This window comes from Spermophilus citellus (assembly GCF_964194105.1).
Source record: "Spermophilus citellus genome assembly, chromosome: 15".
Taxonomy (NCBI): domain Eukaryota; kingdom Metazoa; phylum Chordata; class Mammalia; order Rodentia; family Sciuridae; genus Spermophilus; species Spermophilus citellus.
The window spans coordinates 67137764-67156660 of record NC_138195.1 but is presented as its reverse complement, the minus strand read 5'-3'; the positions used below and the strand labels follow the sequence as shown (position 1 = coordinate 67156660).

At 38.7% G+C, this 18897-nt stretch overlaps 1 protein-coding gene across 5 annotated transcripts in view; it reads left to right on the top strand.

Annotated features, from left to right (window-relative positions):
• The first annotated feature begins 5363 nt into the window (after positions 1–5363).
• The window catches only part of ARHGAP19 (Rho GTPase activating protein 19), a 49251-nt gene continuing 35717 nt past the window's right edge, over positions 5364–18897 (top strand). For 3 of the 5 annotated variants that reach the window (XM_081267741.1, XM_081267737.1, XM_081267738.1), the window contains exon 1: positions 5364–5476. In XM_081267741.1, coding sequence (XP_081123867.1) covers positions 5421–5476 — 56 coding nt within the window. In that variant the 5' untranslated portion in view covers positions 5364–5420. Of the gene's footprint in view, positions 5477–17809; positions 17876–18897 lie in introns of those variants that run through there. The other 2 variants (XM_081267739.1, XM_081267740.1) reach the window with 2 other exon arrangements.

The following is an 18897-nucleotide window of genomic DNA, read 5'->3' as shown; positions in this document are numbered from 1 at the left end:
CAAGTGATGGACCTGGGATTTGAACCTGGGCTCCTAACTCCAGAGTCCACCTTTATTTATTTATTTATTTTCTTTCTTTTTAAAATTTTTTAAAGTTCGTTCTAATTAGTTATACACAACAGTAGAATATAATTTGACACATTATACACAAATAGAGCACAATTTCTCATTCTTCTGCTGTATATGGTGCAGAGTCACATTGGTAGTGTATACAGGGTAATAATGTCCATCTCATTACACCATCCTTCCCATCCCCATACTTCCTCCCCTCCCCTCACTCCCCTCTGCCCAATCCAAAGTTCTTCCATTCTTCCCTACCTCTCCCACCCCATTATGGATCAGCATCTGCTTATCAGAGAAAACATTTGGCCTTTGGTTTTTTGGATTGGCTTATTTCACTTAGCATGATATTCTCCAACTCCATCCATTTACCCGCAAATGCCATAATTTCATTTTTCTTTAAGGATAAGTAATATTCCATTGTTTATATATACACCATAATTTCTTTATCCATTTATCTGTTGAAGGGCATCTAGGTTGGTTCCACAGTGTGCCCGTTATGAATTGAGCTGCTATAAACATTGATGTGGCTCTTTTACTGTAGTATGCTGATTAAAAATCCTTTGAGTATAAACCAAGGAGCTGGGTCAAATGGTGGTTAGATTCCAGGTTTTCTGAGGAATCTCCATGCTGCTTTCCATAAAGGTTGCACCAATTTGCAGTCCCATCAGCAATGTGTGAGTGTAACTTTTTCCCCTGCAACCTCACCAACACTTATTGTTGCTTGTATTCTTGATAATTGCCATTCTGATCAGAGTGAGATGAAATCTGAGTAGTTTTGATTTGCACTTCCCTAATTGCTAGAGATATTGAACTTTTTTTTCATGTTTGTTGATCAATTGTATTTTGTCTTCTGTGAAATATCTGTTCACAGAGTCCACCTTTAAACCATTTCCCCCCATATTGTACAAAACTGCGATTTTTTCATCAAAGGAGATGAACCAGAAATATAGTCCCATGGTTTTCTTTCTAGTTATGGTGGTAACACTTTAAAATTTTCAATGTTTCTTCTTTTGTGGAATCATCCATTTAATCCAATCAATCATGTTCTGGGTCCTGGAACAAAACTTAAGACTTTTGGGGGAAGGGCAGAATTTGAAGTGTGTGTGTGTGTGTGTGTGTGTGTGTGTTTGTGTATGTGTTACAGAGGACTGAATCCAGGAGCATTCTGCCTGTGAGTTACATCCCTAGTCCTTTTTATTTTATTTTGAAATAAGGTTTCACTAAGCTGCTGAAGCTGACCTTAACCTTGGATTCTCCCACCTCAGCCTCCTGAGTTGCTGGGATTGCAGGCATGTGCTGGGCCTGGTTTAGGTTTGTTTATATCAGCCTTGACACAGGCTGGATTTTCCAACACTGTCTGGGGTTTAATGAAAAATTTTACCAACAGTGGGTATGCACCTGTAATCCCAGCCACTCGTGAGGTTGAGGCAGGAGGATTGAAAATTTGAGGTCAGCCCGGGCAACATAGAAGACTCCCAACTGAAAAACAAAAACAAAAACACCTCCAAAAAAGGAAAAACAAAACAACAAAAAACAAAACAAAAGAAAGAACAAAGTTCTCCAAAGGGCAAATGGCTGGTGGTATAGCTCAGTGGTGGAGGGCTTGCCCCTGGGTTTGAGTCCCCGCACCACCAAAAAAGGAGAAGGAAAAGGAAGAGGAAGAGAAGAAGAAAATGTCCTAGATGTATGTTGTATGTCTGTTGAATTTTATGTTTTTTTTTTTTTTTTTTAGTTGTAGATGGACAGCATGCCTTAATTTTGTTTATTTTTATGTAGTGCTAAGGATCAAACCTAGTGCCTCACGTGTGCTAGGCAAGCCTTTGCCACTGAGCTACAACCTCAGCCCTTATGTTTCTTTTCATGTATTTACTCAATAAAGATGATTTGTTAGTAGTAATACTAAATGTATTTTATTTTGATACATTTATCAAACTTTTTTTTTGTGTGTGTGTGGTACTGAGGATTGAATGCAAGGCCTTGTGTGTGCCAAGCGCTCTACCACTGAACTACACTCTAAGCCTTTTTAAAATTTTATTTTAAAACAGTCTCAATAAGTTGTTCAGGCTGGCCTTGAACTTGTGATCCTCCTGCCTCAGCCTTCCAGCTCTGAGATTACAGGTGTGCACCACTGTGCCCAGCTTCAAATTTTAATATAAAGTCATCAATTGAAAAAATCTATTAGGACATGTGATTCAATTTTTTAATTTGGATAATATAGTCTGAGGATTTGTTTATATTAATTTGGTAAGTATCTACAGAACATCCATCATGTACCAGACACCATGGAAAGAAAACTAGATGTAGTTTCTGCCCAGTTGAGGCAGGAAGTCTGGCTGGGAAAGCTCACATGAAATCAATAATCACACAAACAAATACGTAAGTTGATAAGAGCTATGAAGAAAGAAGAATTTATGAAAATTGAGAGTTGGAAACTGATTTCCATATTGGGGCTATAGAAAGCCTCTGAACCAGTGACATTTACTCAGAGACCTAAAAGATGGTAAAGCGAAAAATGGGACAGTCAGATAAAAACAACACATGAAAAGGCCCTGAAGCAAGGTAGAATTTGTTGAAATATTAAAAAATGTTGGGGGGTTGGGGCTGTAGCTCAGTGTTACAGCATTCACCTAGCATGTATGAGGCCCTGGGTTGGATCCTCCTCACCACACAAAAAATAAATAAATAAAATAAAGGTATTGTGTCCATCTACAACTAAAAAAAAAAAAAAAAATTCTTAAAAAAAAATAAAACTAAGCCAGGTGTGGTGGCTTAGGCCTGTAATCCCAGCAGCTTGGGAGGCTGAGATAGGAGGATCACAAGTTCAAAGCCAACCTCAGCAATGGCAAGCTGCTAAGCAACTCAGCGAGACCTTGTCTCTAAATAAAATACAAAATAGGGCAGGGGATGTGGCTCAGTGGTAGAGTACCCCTGAGTTCAACCCCTGTACCAAACCAACCAAACAAACAAATAAAAATCCCTAAAATGTGTGGTGTCACCATGGGCAAAAGATGTAATTTATGCAGTCAAGGGGGAGAAATAAAGAATGTTCATATTCTTCTGCCCATATTTGCTTTATTCACTCAAATCACTCAATACAATTTTACCCTATAAGTTCTTAATCAAGAAAATGACAATCCTTAATGCTGGGCACTGCATGGACATAATCAATTCACAGCAAACAATTCTAGATTAATTCTAAGCACTGCAAACACACTTAATCATGACAGGCTCTTGACAGACATTCCCTCTGCAGGCTAAGCTAAAGTCTCAAGCCTTAGGCTCTAAGTCCAGCAGATGGACATTCACTCAGACCAAGATCAGATCAGGAACAAAGGCAGGCTTCTCTTGGGGTGGAGCTGACAGCCAGTTGAGGTGGTAGGGAGAAGTTGTGGCTCTCACCAGGGTCAAGATGTGGCTACAGAGTTTGAGTGCGGTGAGGAAGATGTGAGGATCAGGCAAACGATGAGAAGAGTAGGGATGTCCATCCAGATCCTCAGCAGGTGTTCCAGTGTGAGGGCATCAGTGTCGGCTGGCTGAATGTCAATTCATTTGCTCCATCATTTATACTAAATTTTGGGGCTTCTGACCACCCTTTCAATCCCCATTAGCGGCAACTGGGTTTCTCACTGATGTCATTTGCCCTGGGGTTAAAGCTTCTGGTCTGGACAGAGACTTCACTCTGTGTTTGTCTGGGTGGGGGAGAAGTGATTTGTTTGTGCCTGAGGGCCATGCTGGAGGGCTCCGTAGGTGTGCCTGGGGAGACTGAAGGTTTCAAACTGGAGTTTTAAGTTGCTTAGGCTAAGGCCTAAGGTCATCCTTACACGTGGGTAGAGCTTTGTGGAAGAGAGGGAGGGTGCTGGAAGACTCTCATATGGAAGAACATCAGAAGAAACAATAGGGGAGGAAATCTCTTAAAAAAAGTCCAGCATAGAAAACAAAATAGGAAAAAAAAATTATGTTTTAAATTTATAGTGTTCTCACATCTTTTGCCTCAGTTAATCTTTAACAGAAGCCAGTGACCCCAAGGATAAGTGAAATTATGGTTATATGTACCACTGAGGATTAAGGCTCTGTTCGGGACAGTTAGGCAGCTCTTGGTTCCACAATTCACACCAGGGAGGCAAACTCTGGGAAACCAAAAGGGAGTTGGTAGAATGAAGCACAAGTGACCTACTGCTGTGCTGTGAAGAACAAAAGAAGGAAGGATTTGGATCACATTGAAGAGTAAGAACAGTGGTCCCTGGGTATCCATGGGTTATTTTGGTCTCACGATCCCAAACCATACCAAAACCCAAAGATGCTCAAAGCCCTTAGGTAGATAGAACAGTATAGTATTTGCTTATAACCCAGTCAGATCCTATCTACTTTAAATCATCTCTGGATTACTTAAAATATCTAATGCTCCATAAGTAGTTGTTATACTGTATTGTTTAGGGAATGATGACAAGAAAAAAAGTCTGTATGTGTTCTGGTACAGACCACGACCCGGAAATGTTTTGGATCTGCTGTTGGCTCTGGAAGGGAACTGGCAGAAAGAGACAGACTATACTCAGTTGCCATTACTGTGCCTCCTCTTCTAAGTAGCTCTCTCTCTGTATCAAGGTAGAAAACAATTCTTGCTCTTTAGATAGTGGCTTTTCCCCCTGGGTACTGGGGATTGAGCCCAGGAATGCTACATACCTAGCTCCCAGACCCCCTTCTTTTGATCTTTTTTTTTTTTTTTTTTTTTTGGTACCAGGGATTGAACGCAGGGGTGGGGGGATGCTGGGGATTGAACCCAGGGCCTTGTGCATGCGAGTCAAGCACTGTACCAACTGAGCTATATCCCCAGCGCCCCCCAGCCCTTTTAAAATATTTTATTAGAGACAGGGTCTTGCTGAGTTGTTAAATGCCTCGCTAAGTTGCTGAGGCTGGGTTTGAACCCGCGATCCTCCTGCCTCAGCCTCCGAAGCTGCTGGGGTCACAGATGTGCACCACGCGCCGGTTTAGGGTGACACTTAAAGTGACTATCAAATTCAACAGTTCTGTAGTTCTACTTACATAGCAAGAAAAAAAAATGACGCATATGCTGGGGATTCCTGACAGGAACCTCAGGGTCCCTGACATCCTGAGAGTTCATTAAAACCAGAGCTTTCCCGGGGCCTCCGGGCTGGGTCTCTCCCGCCCCTCGGTTCCGCCAGGGTGGGAGTCACCAATGACCGTTAGGTATTTGAATGGACCAATAATATGTAGCCAGTCCAGCTGCGGAGGGGCGGACGAGTCATCCAATTGCACGCGAGATGGGGAAACACCTTAGCCAATCCAAAGCTCGGGGCGGGTCCTGAGTCGGGGGGCGGTGGAAGTGGTTGCTGACAAAGATGGCGACTGAGGCGCGGAGTGAAGGGGAGGTGCCAGCCCTGGACTCTGGCCGGAGGTGAGCCAAGTTCTTGGTCAAGCTGCCAAGGAAACGAGGCCCTGGGCTGGTCGTACTGCCGCCCTGGCCTTGGGTCACAGTGACCCACGGGGCCGGACTTTCTTCCTTTCTCGCACGGCGTTTTTCAGAGTCGCGCCTGCGAGGGCTGACCGCTCCTGCAGCTGCCTGCTGGAGGTCCTCGCGCGGCGTTGGGCAAACCCACCCGCAGTTGGTGGCAGCGCTGCCCTCCGGGACGCGGAGTTTTGCTTGGCTAGCAAGCTGAAGCCCAGAGCTGTTTAGCGAATTCCCCAGCGTCACACAGCGTTCCCAATCTCCGAGTTTGAGTCAAAGCAAGGATTTGAGTGTTAATTAGAAGTGGATTAGCTTTTAAACCTCTCTCCCTTCAGTTTCTTCATCTGTCCACGAACGTAATGATGTCTGTTTCAGAAAACGTCAGGAATGCATAAAACAACTTAAAGCCCCCAGTTACCGAGCCTGGCAAATAACAACCACTAGATTCGTGGTAGATTTCCTTTTTCCCACTAGAAAAGCTGAAGATCGGTCCGGGAAATCATGACTTTATTTCTAAAGCGCCTTCTTTCTTAAACGCGCACACCGAGATGTAACGTTTGCAGGAAAAAAATCGTGATGGACTTGTCCCAGTCTTAAGGCTGAGGTTGTCTTAAGTGATAACAAATGTCTGTCTCTATCTCTGCCTGTCCATCTCTCTCTCTATCTTATCTAGATAGAATTCAATAGAAAGAGCTTATTTACGTTGCTTTAGTGTAAATCGGTAACATACTTTGGTTTGGCTTCTTTTGGTTCCTTTTGCACCCATTCGAAGGGTCCAGGAGTCTTGGTTGCTTCTGAGCCAAGATGAGTTCGGTTGGATGTGTTATTTCATAACATTTTTTTTACACCAGAAAGAGTTTTCTGCTCTGAGCTCCCCATAAGTGGTTGATCATTTTTGTTTGAAATCTATATAGGGGATGAATAAATTGGATTAGGTCATCCCTCATCCAACTCGAAATCCTGAACTGAGATGAAAATCTGGGGACAAATAAAATACTCTTCTATAGCAAGAGTAGTTTAAATTCTTTTATAAGATATTGCCCGGGCTGGGGTTGTGGCACAGAGATAGAGCGCTGGCCTACCATACGTGAGGCACCGGGTCTGATCCTCAGCACCACATAAAAATAAAATAAAGATATTGTGTCCACCTATAACTAAAAAATAAATATTAAAAAAAAAAAGATAACGCCAATGAAGTTTAAATTTTGAGAATGTTAGTTACATGGTCAGTAGGTTCTTAACCTGAAACTGTTTAATCAATTCTATAATTTAAAAGAGAAGTTCGGTTTTTAAATTTTTTTCTTCCTTTTTTTTTTTTTTTTTTTTTTTTTGCAGTACTGCAGTACTACAGCATTGAACCTGCATGTTAGGTAGGCACTCTACCACTGTGCTACATTCCCAGCCTTTTTTAGATTTTATTTTGAGACAAGGTTTTACTAAGTTGCCCATGCTGGCCTGGAACTCATGCTCCTGCCTCAGCCTCTGGAGTAGTGGGTTTACAGGTGTAGGCCACACACCTGGCAGCTTGGTGTTTCTTTAAGGCTTTAATATAACATGTTTTTATCTCAAATTCCCAGTCCTTAGCTTTGTTCAGGTGATCAGTAATGCATGAGTAATAGTTTTTGCCATTTCTTTTTTTTTTTCTTAAATTTTTTTTTTTAGTTGTAGTTGGACACAGTGCCTTTATTTATTTGTATGTGGTGCTGAGGATCGAACCCAGTGCCTCACACGTGCTATACGTGTGCTCTACCGCTGAGCCACAACCCCAGCCCGTTCTTGCCATTTCTAAGACACAGATATTATCTTGTGATGAGATATCCCATACCAATTCTCTTTTGTCCTGCAGATACTAATCTAATATTCTCTTGGTGGTGGGGCCCCTTATGTTTCATGAAGAAGAGAAAAGAGTTGTGATTTGCACAGATTAAGACATTTGAGGGGCTGGGGTGTGGCTCAGTGCTAGAGCACTTGCCTAGCATGCGTAAGGCACTGGGTTCGATTCTCAGCACCACATACAAATAAATAAAATAAAGGTCCATCAACAACTGAAAAATATTTTTAAAAAAGACATTTGAATTTTGAATGGAGAATACATAATCATCTATTTAGAACTGTCTTGTTTTCTATTCCTTCATCAAGATCTTCAACCTGCTCCTAATAATTAGGAGTGAGAGTTGGTGTAGTGTTGTACACCTGTAATCCCAGATGACTTGGGAGGCTGAGGCAGGAGGAGCACAAGTTTGAGGCCAGCCTCAGCACCTTAGCAAGACCCTGTCTCAAAAAACAAACAGGGACTGGGGCTATAGCTCAGTGGCAGAGCTCCTGCCTAGCACATGTGAGCTGGGTCCGAGCCTCAGCCCTACATAAAAATAAATAAAAACGGGGGCTGGGGATGTGGCTCAAGTGGTAGCGCGCTCACCTAGCATGCATGCGGCCCGGGTTCGATCCTCAGCACCACATACCAACAAAGATGTTGTGTCCGCTGAGAACTGAAAAATAAATATTAAAATTCTCTTTCTCTCCTCTCTCTCTCTCTCTTAAAAAATAAATAAATAAATAAATAAAAACGAAGGTATTGTGTCCATCTACAACTAAAAAAAAAAATTAACAAAAAAGAACTGAGGGTGTACTCAGTGGTAAAGTACCCCTGAATTCAATTCCCAATATCATTTTTTAAAAAAAGGTATGCCTTAATATTTAATTTTTCTAATCTTTTTGAGACTGTTCTCATTGTTTTTTTTTTTTTTTGATCTTTTTTTTTTAAAAGAGAGAGAGAGGAGAGAGAGTGAGAGAGAGAGAGAGAATTTTTAATATTTATTTTTAGTTCTCGGCAGACACAACATCTTTGTTGGTATGTGGTGCTGAGGATCGAACCGGGCCGCACGCATGCGAGGCCAGCGCGCTACCGCTTGAGCCACATCCCCAGCCCCGAGACTGTTCTCATTGTATTGCTCAGGCTTGCCTGAGCAATATTAAAAATAAAATTGGTTAAAAAATATTAAAAAAAATCTATATTTGTAACCCCAATGTGTTCTATAAGAGAGTGCTTGTTTCTAACTTCCTGTTAGACATGTTCAAGTTATTTCAAATCCTGCTTTAGAAATCATTATGTAGTGGCACAGGATTGTCACTTTCTCTTTTATGACCTAATATAAGTCTCTAGATTTATTTCTTTTTTGGATAGTGGAAAGAAAAGATTTTAATTGGAATCAGATGGCCCCTTCTGAGTCTTCTTTATATGAATGTGTTACAATTCATATTACACATATAGAGCACAATTTTTCATATCTCTGGTTGTACACAAAGTAGAGTCACACCATCGTCTTCATACATGTACTTAGGGTAATGATGTCCATCTCATTCCACTGTGTTTCCTATCCCCATGCCCTATCTAGAGATCATCTAATTCTCCCATGCCCTCCACCCACCAATATTATGAATTAGCATCCTTAGAGAAAACATTTAGCATTTGGTTTTTGGGGATATTCTAATTTCATTTAGCATTATATTCTCTGGCTCCATCCATTTACCTGCAAATGCCATGATTTTATTCTCTTTTAATGCTGAGTAGTATTCCATTGTGTATATATACCACATTTTCTTTATCTGTTCACCTACTGAAGGGCATCTAGTTTGGTTCCACAGTTTAGCTGTTGTGAATTGTGCTGCTATAAACATTGACGTGGCTGTGTCCCTGTAGTAGCAATGCTGCTTTCCCTTCTGATGAACATTTAATATTTTTTATCTAAAAATGTGACCTCTTCAAGATTTGACTTCCATCTTGTTTTCCCTATTTCTCCCTGTAAATGCACCATTGTGCTTAGTATGTGGGAGGCCCTGGATTCCATCCCCAGCACCAAAGCAAAACAATATAAAACAAAATAAAACTAAGAAACTTTAGAAAATTGGTATGGAAGGGTTAGGGTTAAGAAACATAGGAAATAAAGGAGCATTTTAAAAGGAAAATATAGAGAGGCTGACTTTCTAATGGGCGCTACCAAAGGCAGACCTTGTGGGACAGTTGTTGATAGTGAGCCCTTCAAGAAGTGATCCCGGAGAATAGAGGCTATCCTCAGATCAGGTAAGGAGGTAGGATTCCCAGAGTGGCAACTTTGTCTTATGAAGGTGAAAATACAGAAGAGAAGGCTCAGTTAATATTATTGGCAAGAAGATTCCACATTTATATTTGTTAGTATTCTTTCAGTTATATGTGCCAGAAACTTAAACTAGCTTAAATAAAATGAGACATTATCAAGTAAGGCTTAATCTGTACCAAAAATCTAAAATCTCAATATTTTTAGGTATCTGCCTCTTGCTCTCTTATATTTGGTTTCCTCTGTATTTGCTTCATAAGAAAGCAGGTTCTTCATAAAAGGTGGCGATAATGGACCACTAAAACATCTGTCTTACATCCCACCAGGTTAGCAGTTTTAGCATTTAGCAAGAATCTTGAAGGTGAGTCTTTTCCCAATTTGGCTTTGTGGGTCTTTGAATCAGTGAGGGGAATAGAATGTTTTTGTTTAAGCTTGGATTATGTGCCCCTACCTAGTGCCTGCTGAATCATATGGATTGAAAGATGGGGAGAAATTATTGCCCAAAGGAAAATGGGGGTGCTGTTACCAGAGGAAGGGGGAAATAGTGGGCAAAACCAACAGAAGTTCATTATGCTGCCTTTGTACTGCTCCTGTGTATATTCCTCACACATGCTAGGCATTATTTTTTATATGTGTATTTTAGTTATAGTTATATGCTTAAGGTTATGTTTTGAAAAGGCCTTACCATTTAATGTGTGGAGAAAAACATTCATATTTCTTTCTTTAAAAAATAATTTTTTTGGGGGGCTGGGGATGTGGCTCAAGCGGTAGCGCGCTCGCCTGGCCTGAGTGCGGCCCGGGTTCGATCCTCAGCACCACATACAAACAAAGATGTTGTGCCTGCCGAAAACTAAAAAATAAATATTAAAAATTCTCTCTCTCTCTCTCTCTCCTCTCTCTTAAAAAAAAAAAAAAAAAGAATTTTTTTTAGTTGTACATGGACACAATACTTTATTTTTATGTGGTGCTGAGGATCAAATCCAGTGCCTTCCACATTCGAGGCGAGCACTATACTACTGGGCTACAACCTCAGCCCTCATATTTCTTAAACAATTAAAACCCAAAGAAATGCCTCTTATTTAAATGCTAGTTACTCCTCATCCCTCCAAATCCTACTCATCTTTATAATCTGGCTCAAATATGGATTCTTGTATAAGAACATTTTCTCCTGCTTCTGAATTCCTAGAGTCTTTCTTATCCATGGATCGGGCAGCTAATGATCTTGTATCTTTTTTTTTTTTTTTTTTTTGTGGTACTAGGAATTGAACTAGGAGTACTTTAGTACACTGAGCCACATCCCCAATCCTTTTTATTTTTATTTTGAGATAGGTTCTTTCTAAGTTGTCAAGGCTGACCTTGAATTTATGATCCTCCTGTCTCAGAGCAGCTGGGGTTATAGGTGTGTATCACTATACTCAGATTGTATCATCTTTTTGTGTTGTGGTCTTTAGCTACTATTTAAAATTTTATAATGCTTAGTGAAATTTAAGCTCTTTGGAGTTTAAAGACTTATTTTCTTATCCCTATACCTTCCATATCTTTTTTTTTTTTTTTGGTGGAGGGAGGTGCAGGTTAGGGATGGAACTGACATCCTCACACATGCTAGGCAAGCACTGTACCACTGAGCCACATCCCAGCCCACTTTACAATATCTTAAAATTGTTGGATTGATTTTAAATGATCATATGAGTGATTTTTTTTTGTTCAGTTTCTTTGTCTCAGAGAAGCCATTTAATTTTTTATGTTAGTTGATAAAGACTGGTGGTTAGTTATGTAGTATATGAGTCTTTCTGGCAGGCTAAAAGTATAGACAAAAATCTTAAGAATTTTTAGTATGTGAATTTGTGTAGATAGGAACAAGTCATGTGCCTGAGCAAAAAGCATTAGCTGTCCACTGGGGAAAATGTATCTTTCGGGACTTTGGAACAAATGAATATAGAAATAGTCTTGTAGAACTGAATCTGATCATACATAGAAGTATTTCTAGTTTTAATTGCCTGAGACTCATGGTGTTTAAAGTATGTAGGGAAAAGAAGCTCACCAAGCTGTGACTATATTTTTTTGAGGATAAATAGCTTTTAGATAAATGATAAGAGGGAAACTATATTGTCAGTGAAGTGTCCTAGGAATTTTCTTCAATTAATCAGGGAACTTTGATGCTACTTTTCAAATACAATTAACCTCTTTCCTATTGTATACCAACTTGGGAGAGAAGAATTAGTTGTCTTGTAACACCCAAAAGGATAAAAGTTACCAAGCAAATAAGTCAATAAATTGGCTTTTTAAAAAAAATCTTTTATTTAGTTTTTTAAAATTATAGTTGGACACAATACCTTTAAAAAAAAAAATATATATATATATATATATATACATACATACATATAATTTTAGTTATAGGTGGACACGATGTCTTTATTTTTCCTTATGTGGTGCTGAGGATCAAACCCAGTGCCTCATACATGCTAGGCAAACGCTCTACCTCTGAGACACAACCCCAACCCCTTTAAAATTTATTTTTAAAATTTGAAATGAAGTCTCCGCATGTTGCCCAGGTTAGTCTCAAACTCCTTGGATTCAAGGAATCCTGTTTCAGCCTTGCAAGTAACTGGGACTCTATGTGTGCGTCATAGTGCCCAGCAATAAATCAGCATTATTGATACTCTGAGAAGTATAATTAACCATCTTAATTGAGAACAAAACATTGTCATTCCACAGAACAAAGTCTTAGGTGTCCAAAAATGTTTAAGAAGGTAAGCAATCAAGAATTTTTTTTTTTTTTTTTATCTTTAGATAGTTTAGTTTAGGTCAGGTTGCTCTAGTAGCTTGAAATTAATTTAAGTTGAATAGTTTTGGGAGTCTAAATTAGAGATAGCAAGTTCACATTACAAAAGCTTGGACAGTGCCTCTTAAGGGCACACCTGAGTGTGTAAATGTTTTAAAATTTTATCTAAGATATTAGATACTGTTTCCTGAAATCTTGTAGTACTTACTTATCAACCTTGAATTATTTCTGGTATTAACAAAAACCTGCCAGCTTGGGCACATGGGGCCTGTTTTGTCTTCTGTATATTCAACTTTCATGATACCTACTTAAATTTGATATTCAGAAAGCTATGCAGTCTTTTGATTGATACTTGTATGCATATTTTCCTCCCCAATAAAGTGGCATATTTAAAGTCATGTTTCAGAGCCTGCTAGAGTTGAAGAAGCAGTAAGAGAGTACATACTTCTTTCAGAGTGGTAAGTTGGGCTTAGACAACTTTAAATATAGCTCATATTTTGGTAGATGCTGCCAAGGTTGTGGTTCTTGGAGAACAAATCAAGTTAAGCAATTCACTGGGGAGGAAATATTTAGTTTTGTGGGTATGCAGTTTTGGTTGTAGTCAGCCAGAAAATACATTTGCAGAATGTAGGATTTTTTTTCACTGCCTTGAATTTTGCAAATTCATAGGTTCAACATGCCTGAAAAGCACTTGCATTTCATTTTTCTGTAATTGATTTTTCAGCTGTGGATTCTGTTTCCAGTCCTTTTATGAAGCGTATCACTTTACATGCAGAGTACCATCTAGTGGTAGAAGCAGAAATTGTAGAATATAAGTAGGTTATCAAAATTTCTCTTTTTGTGGAGTCTTACCTCTATGATTCTTTAGGATATCTGGCTGGAGCCCTTGTAATCTCTGTATGCCTACAAACCTAGCTACAAATTCTCCTGGTTCTGACCATATCTATGCAAAACCTTTTTATAGGGGTGCCAGAAGTCAAACACAGGGTTCTGCTGTGCCAGGTTAAGTGCTCTACCTTTGAGCCACATCCTCAGCCCTGCAAAAACTTCTATAATTAGGAAATTAACTTTTAATATATACTTTGGTTTTCTATGATTTTTTTAATTTTTACTTTTTTGGTGCTGGAGATCGAAGCCAGGGTCTTTCACGTGCTAACACACGTTTTGTGAACTACACTGTACTTAGCACCTCTATGATATTTATATCAAGTTGTAGGGAGATGTAGGCAAAAACTTCTTGATTTCTTTAAGAAAAATTATCATGAAATGTTGATCATACATACAAATATATAGAATAATATAACCAATACTCTTTTCCATCACCCAGCTTCAGTAATATTTTTTTTTCTGATACCAGGAATTGAACCCAGGCTGCTTAACCACTGAGCCGCATCCCCGACCCTTTTCACTTTTTATTTTGAGGCAGGGTCTTGCTCTATAAGGCCAGCCTCGGCAACTTAGTGGGGCCCTAAGCAACTTAGCAAGACCCTGCCTCAGCCTCCCAAATTGCTGGGATTATAGATGTGTGTCATCATTCCCAGCACAATGGACATTCTTGTTTGTAGTTTATGGTGGCACGTGTTAGGTATGGAATAGAATTGTTGGATCATAGATATACTCTTTGTTTAACTTTAGTGGAGAAGACCAGTTTTTCAAAACGATCGCATCAATATGTAGCACTAGTATCAATATAAGACAGTTCCTGGACTGGAGTTGTGCTTGCCTAGCACATGTGAGGCACTGACTTTGATCCTCAGCACCACATATAAATAAATAAATAAAATAAAGGTATTGTGTGTGTTTTTACACACACACACACACACATCTATATGTATGAGTTCTCATTGCTTTCTCCTAAACCTTGGTAGGGTCAACCTCTAATTGTGTGTGTGTGTGTGTGTGTGTGTGTGTGTGTGTGTTAGTAGGGATTGAACATGCTAGGCAGGTGCTACATCCACTGTGCTACATCCCCAGACTTTATATTTTATTTGAGCTGGGATCTCACTAAATTGCTGAGGCTGGCCATGAACTTGGTGATCCTTCTACCTTAGCCTCTCAAGTAGCTGGGATGACAGATATGTGTTACCACATCTGGCACAATCTCTTTAATTTTTGCCATTCTAGTGGGTAATAGTATATCATTGTTCTAATTTGCATTTTTCTTTTTTTTAAATAATAAATCTTTTTTTTAGAGAGAGAGAGAGAGAGAGAGAGAGAGAGAGAGAGAGAGGGAGAGGGAGAAAGAGAGAGAGAGAGAATTTCAATATTTATTTTTCAGTTTTTGGCGTACACAACATCTTTGTTGGTGTGTGGTGCTGAGGATCCAACCGGGCCGCACGCATGCGAGGCCAGCGCGCTACCGCTTGAGCCACATCCCCAGCCCCTAATTTGCATTTTTCTGATGTCTAATATGATTGGGCTTTTTTCAAAATTAACCATTTGGCTATCTTTTAAAAATCCTATCACCAGGTAGGATAATCCTTACCGTTCCTCCTTCTAGAGGGCAGTTGGAACATGATGATTGGAGTTCATGGGATATTTGATTAGTGTTTCTGCATAATCACGACTTGCAACACCCTGATTAATTCTACCTATCTGATTCTTTAAAAATAATAAAAAAATAGATAAATAAAACCCCATGCGGGGGCTGGGGTTGTGGCTCAGGAGTAGAGCGCTCACCTTGCAAAGGCAGGACCCGGGTTTGATCCTCAGCACCACATAAAAATAAAGGCATTGTGTTGTGTTCATCTACACCAAAAAATAAATATTTAAAAAGAAATCCCATGCCCATTTTTAAATTGGATTATTTATAAAAATTCTTATCAATCTGTGGAGATTCCTTTTTTTTTTTTTTGGGTAGTAGAGATTGAACCCAGGGGTACATCCCAAGCCCTTTTAATTTCTTAATTTGAGACAGGGTCTTTCTAATTTGTTCAGGCTAACCTTGGATTTGCAATCCTCCTGCCTTAGCCTCCTGAATAGCTGGAGTTATAGGTTTGTGTCACTTTGCCTGGAGCCAATTCTTTTTTGTACTAAGGATTTTACCCAGGAGTGCTTTACCACTGAGCCACATCTCCAGCCCTTTTAATGTTTTATTTTGAGACAGGGTCTCACTAAATTTCTTAGGTCCTGCTAAATTTTGAGGCTGGCCTTAACCTTGGTGATCCTCCTGCCTCAGCCTTCTGAGTCGCTGGGATTACAGGTGTGGTCCACTGCACCTGGTTGCAAATTCTTTTTTTTTTTCTTTAAATATTTATTCTTAAGTTTTTTTTTTAGGTGGACACAATATCTTTATTTTACATTTATGTGGTGCTGAGGATCGAACCCAGTGCCTCGTGCATGCTAGGTGAGCACTCTACCACTGAGCCACAACCCCAGTCCTTCAAATTCTTGATATATTCAGGATATGAGTTCCTTTTTGATTATTTATATTGCATATATATTTTCCCATCCTGTGTTTATTCATGTCTTTTGATAAACACACTCTTTTTTTTTTAATATTTATTTTTTTAGTTCTCGGCGGACACAACATCTTTTGTTGGTATGTGGTGCTGAGGATCGAACCCGGGCCGCACGCATGCCAGGCGAGCGCGCTACCGCTTGAGCCACATCCCCAGCCCCACACTCTTATTTTAATGAAGTCAAGTATATTAATATTTTTCTTTTTAACTATTTTTTTTAGGTCTTATTTAAAAATTATTTCCTCACCTTGAGTTTAAGAATATGTTCCTTTGAAGCAAATGTATGATATGTCAAGATCATTGTATTGTCTTGAACAACTAATAAAAAAAAAAAGAAAAAAAAATATGTAAAACTATGTATTTGCCAAAGTTTGAGTTTCTTATTTTCTTTCATGGTGAATTTCTCTATTATTAGTAAAGATAATTATGTTTATAAAAAAAGAATATGTTCCTTTTTAAAAATATTTTTTAAGTTATACATGGACAGAATATCTTTATTTTGTTGTTTGTTTATTTTTATGTGGTGCTAAGGCGAGTGCTCTGCCACAGAGCCACAACCCCAGCCCAAGAGTATGTTTTTCTGTTTTCTTCTAAGATGCTATTTTTTTGTTGTTAGATCTACAGTTCACCTGGAACTGATTTTTGTGTATAGTGTGAGATAGGAATTGATTTTCATTTTTTCCCCTGTAGATATCCAAGTGTCCCAGTGAAAATGTCATACATTTCCAGTGATTTTCAGTGTCACCTTTGTCCTGGATTAAAGAAAACAGAAGAAAGTAATAAAGAGCAGAAAGAAGCTAATGAAATGAACAAACAAATAGTAGAGAGGTTCTATAAAACCAAAAGTTGGAATCTTGACAAAGCTGATGAAATTGATGACCATTAATAATCATAATTATAATAAAGAGAGAACACACATATTACCAGTATTAGGAATAAAGATTTGGAATTTATTGCTCTGGAACCTAAATTCCTTAAAAGGGAAGAGGATACTATAAATAAGTTTATGCCAATAAAGTTTTAAAGTTTATATGAAATGTTTTAAATTTTACTGTAGATAAATTTATCACCCTTTTTTTGTGTATTGTGCTTTTTACATCCTCTTTAAGAAACTCTTGGCTGGTGCTGTGGCACACACCTATAATCCCAGTGACTTGGGAAGCTAAGACAGGGAAATTGCCAAGTTCAAGGCCAGCCTCAGCAACTTAGCAAAACACTGTCTTAAAAAAAAAAAAAAATGCTGGGTTGAGTGCTTCTGGGTTCAATTCCCAGTACAGCAAAAGACTGAAAAACAACACAACAACAAAGCTCTTCCTTTGCCTCATTAATTTTAGGGATAAGATCTTAAATTGTACAGGCTGTGAAACATGAGATCCTCCTGCCTGAAGCTTCCTGAGTTTCTGGAATTGTAAGCATGTGCCATTGCACCTGGCTAATTTATTGTTAAATACTGTCTTTAGGGCTGGAGAGGTAGCTTAGTGGTAGAGCACTTGTCTAGCACTTCTGAGGCCCTGGATTTGAGCCTCAGCACTGCAAAAGAGCAAATAAATTACTGATCTAGAGTTTTAAAAGTTTGGCTTTTCATACTTACATCTTTATTCTGTTTGAAATTTATTTTTTGTGTATGATATGAGGTAGGGATCAACCCTTCCCATATATTGTAAAACTGTTCCTTCTATGCTCTTACATTATGTAATTGTTTCATGTAATACAACTTTGAGTGGTGATGGGAGTCTCCTGTTGAGCTTTATGTGTGTGTTGGCAAATACAGTTAACTGGTCCAGTTTTTTATTCCTGTTTTGTTCCTACTTGCAAAAGAGTGCTCAGAGTTCTAATAAGTACTGCTTTTCAGACCCCATAATGTGTCCTTGTGTTGTCTAGCATGTCTGGAATTTGTGTAGGCTGTGCTGGGGCAGGGAAAGGAGAGTTCCTTTGTCACACAGACAAGGATAAAGCTTTTTTCCTGTCTCTTCGATTTACCAATGCCTCATCAGAAGCTTTCAGCACTTATGTAAGAAATTTATTTTATTTTTCTTGAATTTGGAGCAAACTTGGAGTTTGTTTTAAAATATTTTAGAATAAGGAGTTGTTTTTGCTTAAATTTGCTTAAATATTGTATTTTCTGTAGTCATAGAAATCTCTGAAGTTCTTGAATAGTGCTCCTTTATAATCTTAGCTTTTTGTGGCATTGCATATTGTTTAGAAGGGTATTAGTGGGCTTTGTCATATGGGTTAACTTTTTAAAAATAATCTCCATCTCTTATCTTCCTTTTTCCTTCTTTTAAAATCATTTCCATGTCTTAGGTACTGTCTTATACTACAATGAAAAAAGTGAGAAAGAGGTAAAACAAACAAAAAACTAGCTTAATGAAAAATTTAAGTGTATCATAACAAATAACAAGAGTAATAAACTTGGGAGGGCAGAAGGGAAAAGAAAGGAGATTGTTTATTTGTTCTTTATGTGTTAGGAGTTCCAACGTGTCTTTTTCTTGTATTTCTTGCAGATAGCTAGGGGCAGCCTGGACTCTCTTTCTACCTGTTCAGGTTGTTCAGGAGGGAGTCTGGGGTTGATGGCCAGGTAGGAAGGACTCTGTTGAGAAACACTCTAGCTAGGGGCTTTGTGCTTCTAGCTCCTTTCTTTCTTGACTACTTGATCCGATTTAGTGCTGAAGAGTCAGCTGTGATAAAAGTTTTAAAGTCTTAACAGATCATGCTCTGGACATTAATAAAATTAATAAAATTCTGTAGTTTTTATGTGTATATGTGCTTCACGAATATAATGGATATTGTTCATAAACGGTTATATGTTAGAACTAATTTGATTTGAAATTAGTTATTCAGAATTAAAAGGTATTTTAATTCCTTTAAAATTTCATAAATGATTAGTTTAGGCTCTATAAATTATGTTTCTCTTTGGTACTTACACATTTCATGATTTTTTTTGACTTCTCAGTGCTGATTTCTCATTGGCAGTGATTACAAATAATAGTTCTATATTGACTCTTGTTTCTTGCCTGAAATACTGACATAAAA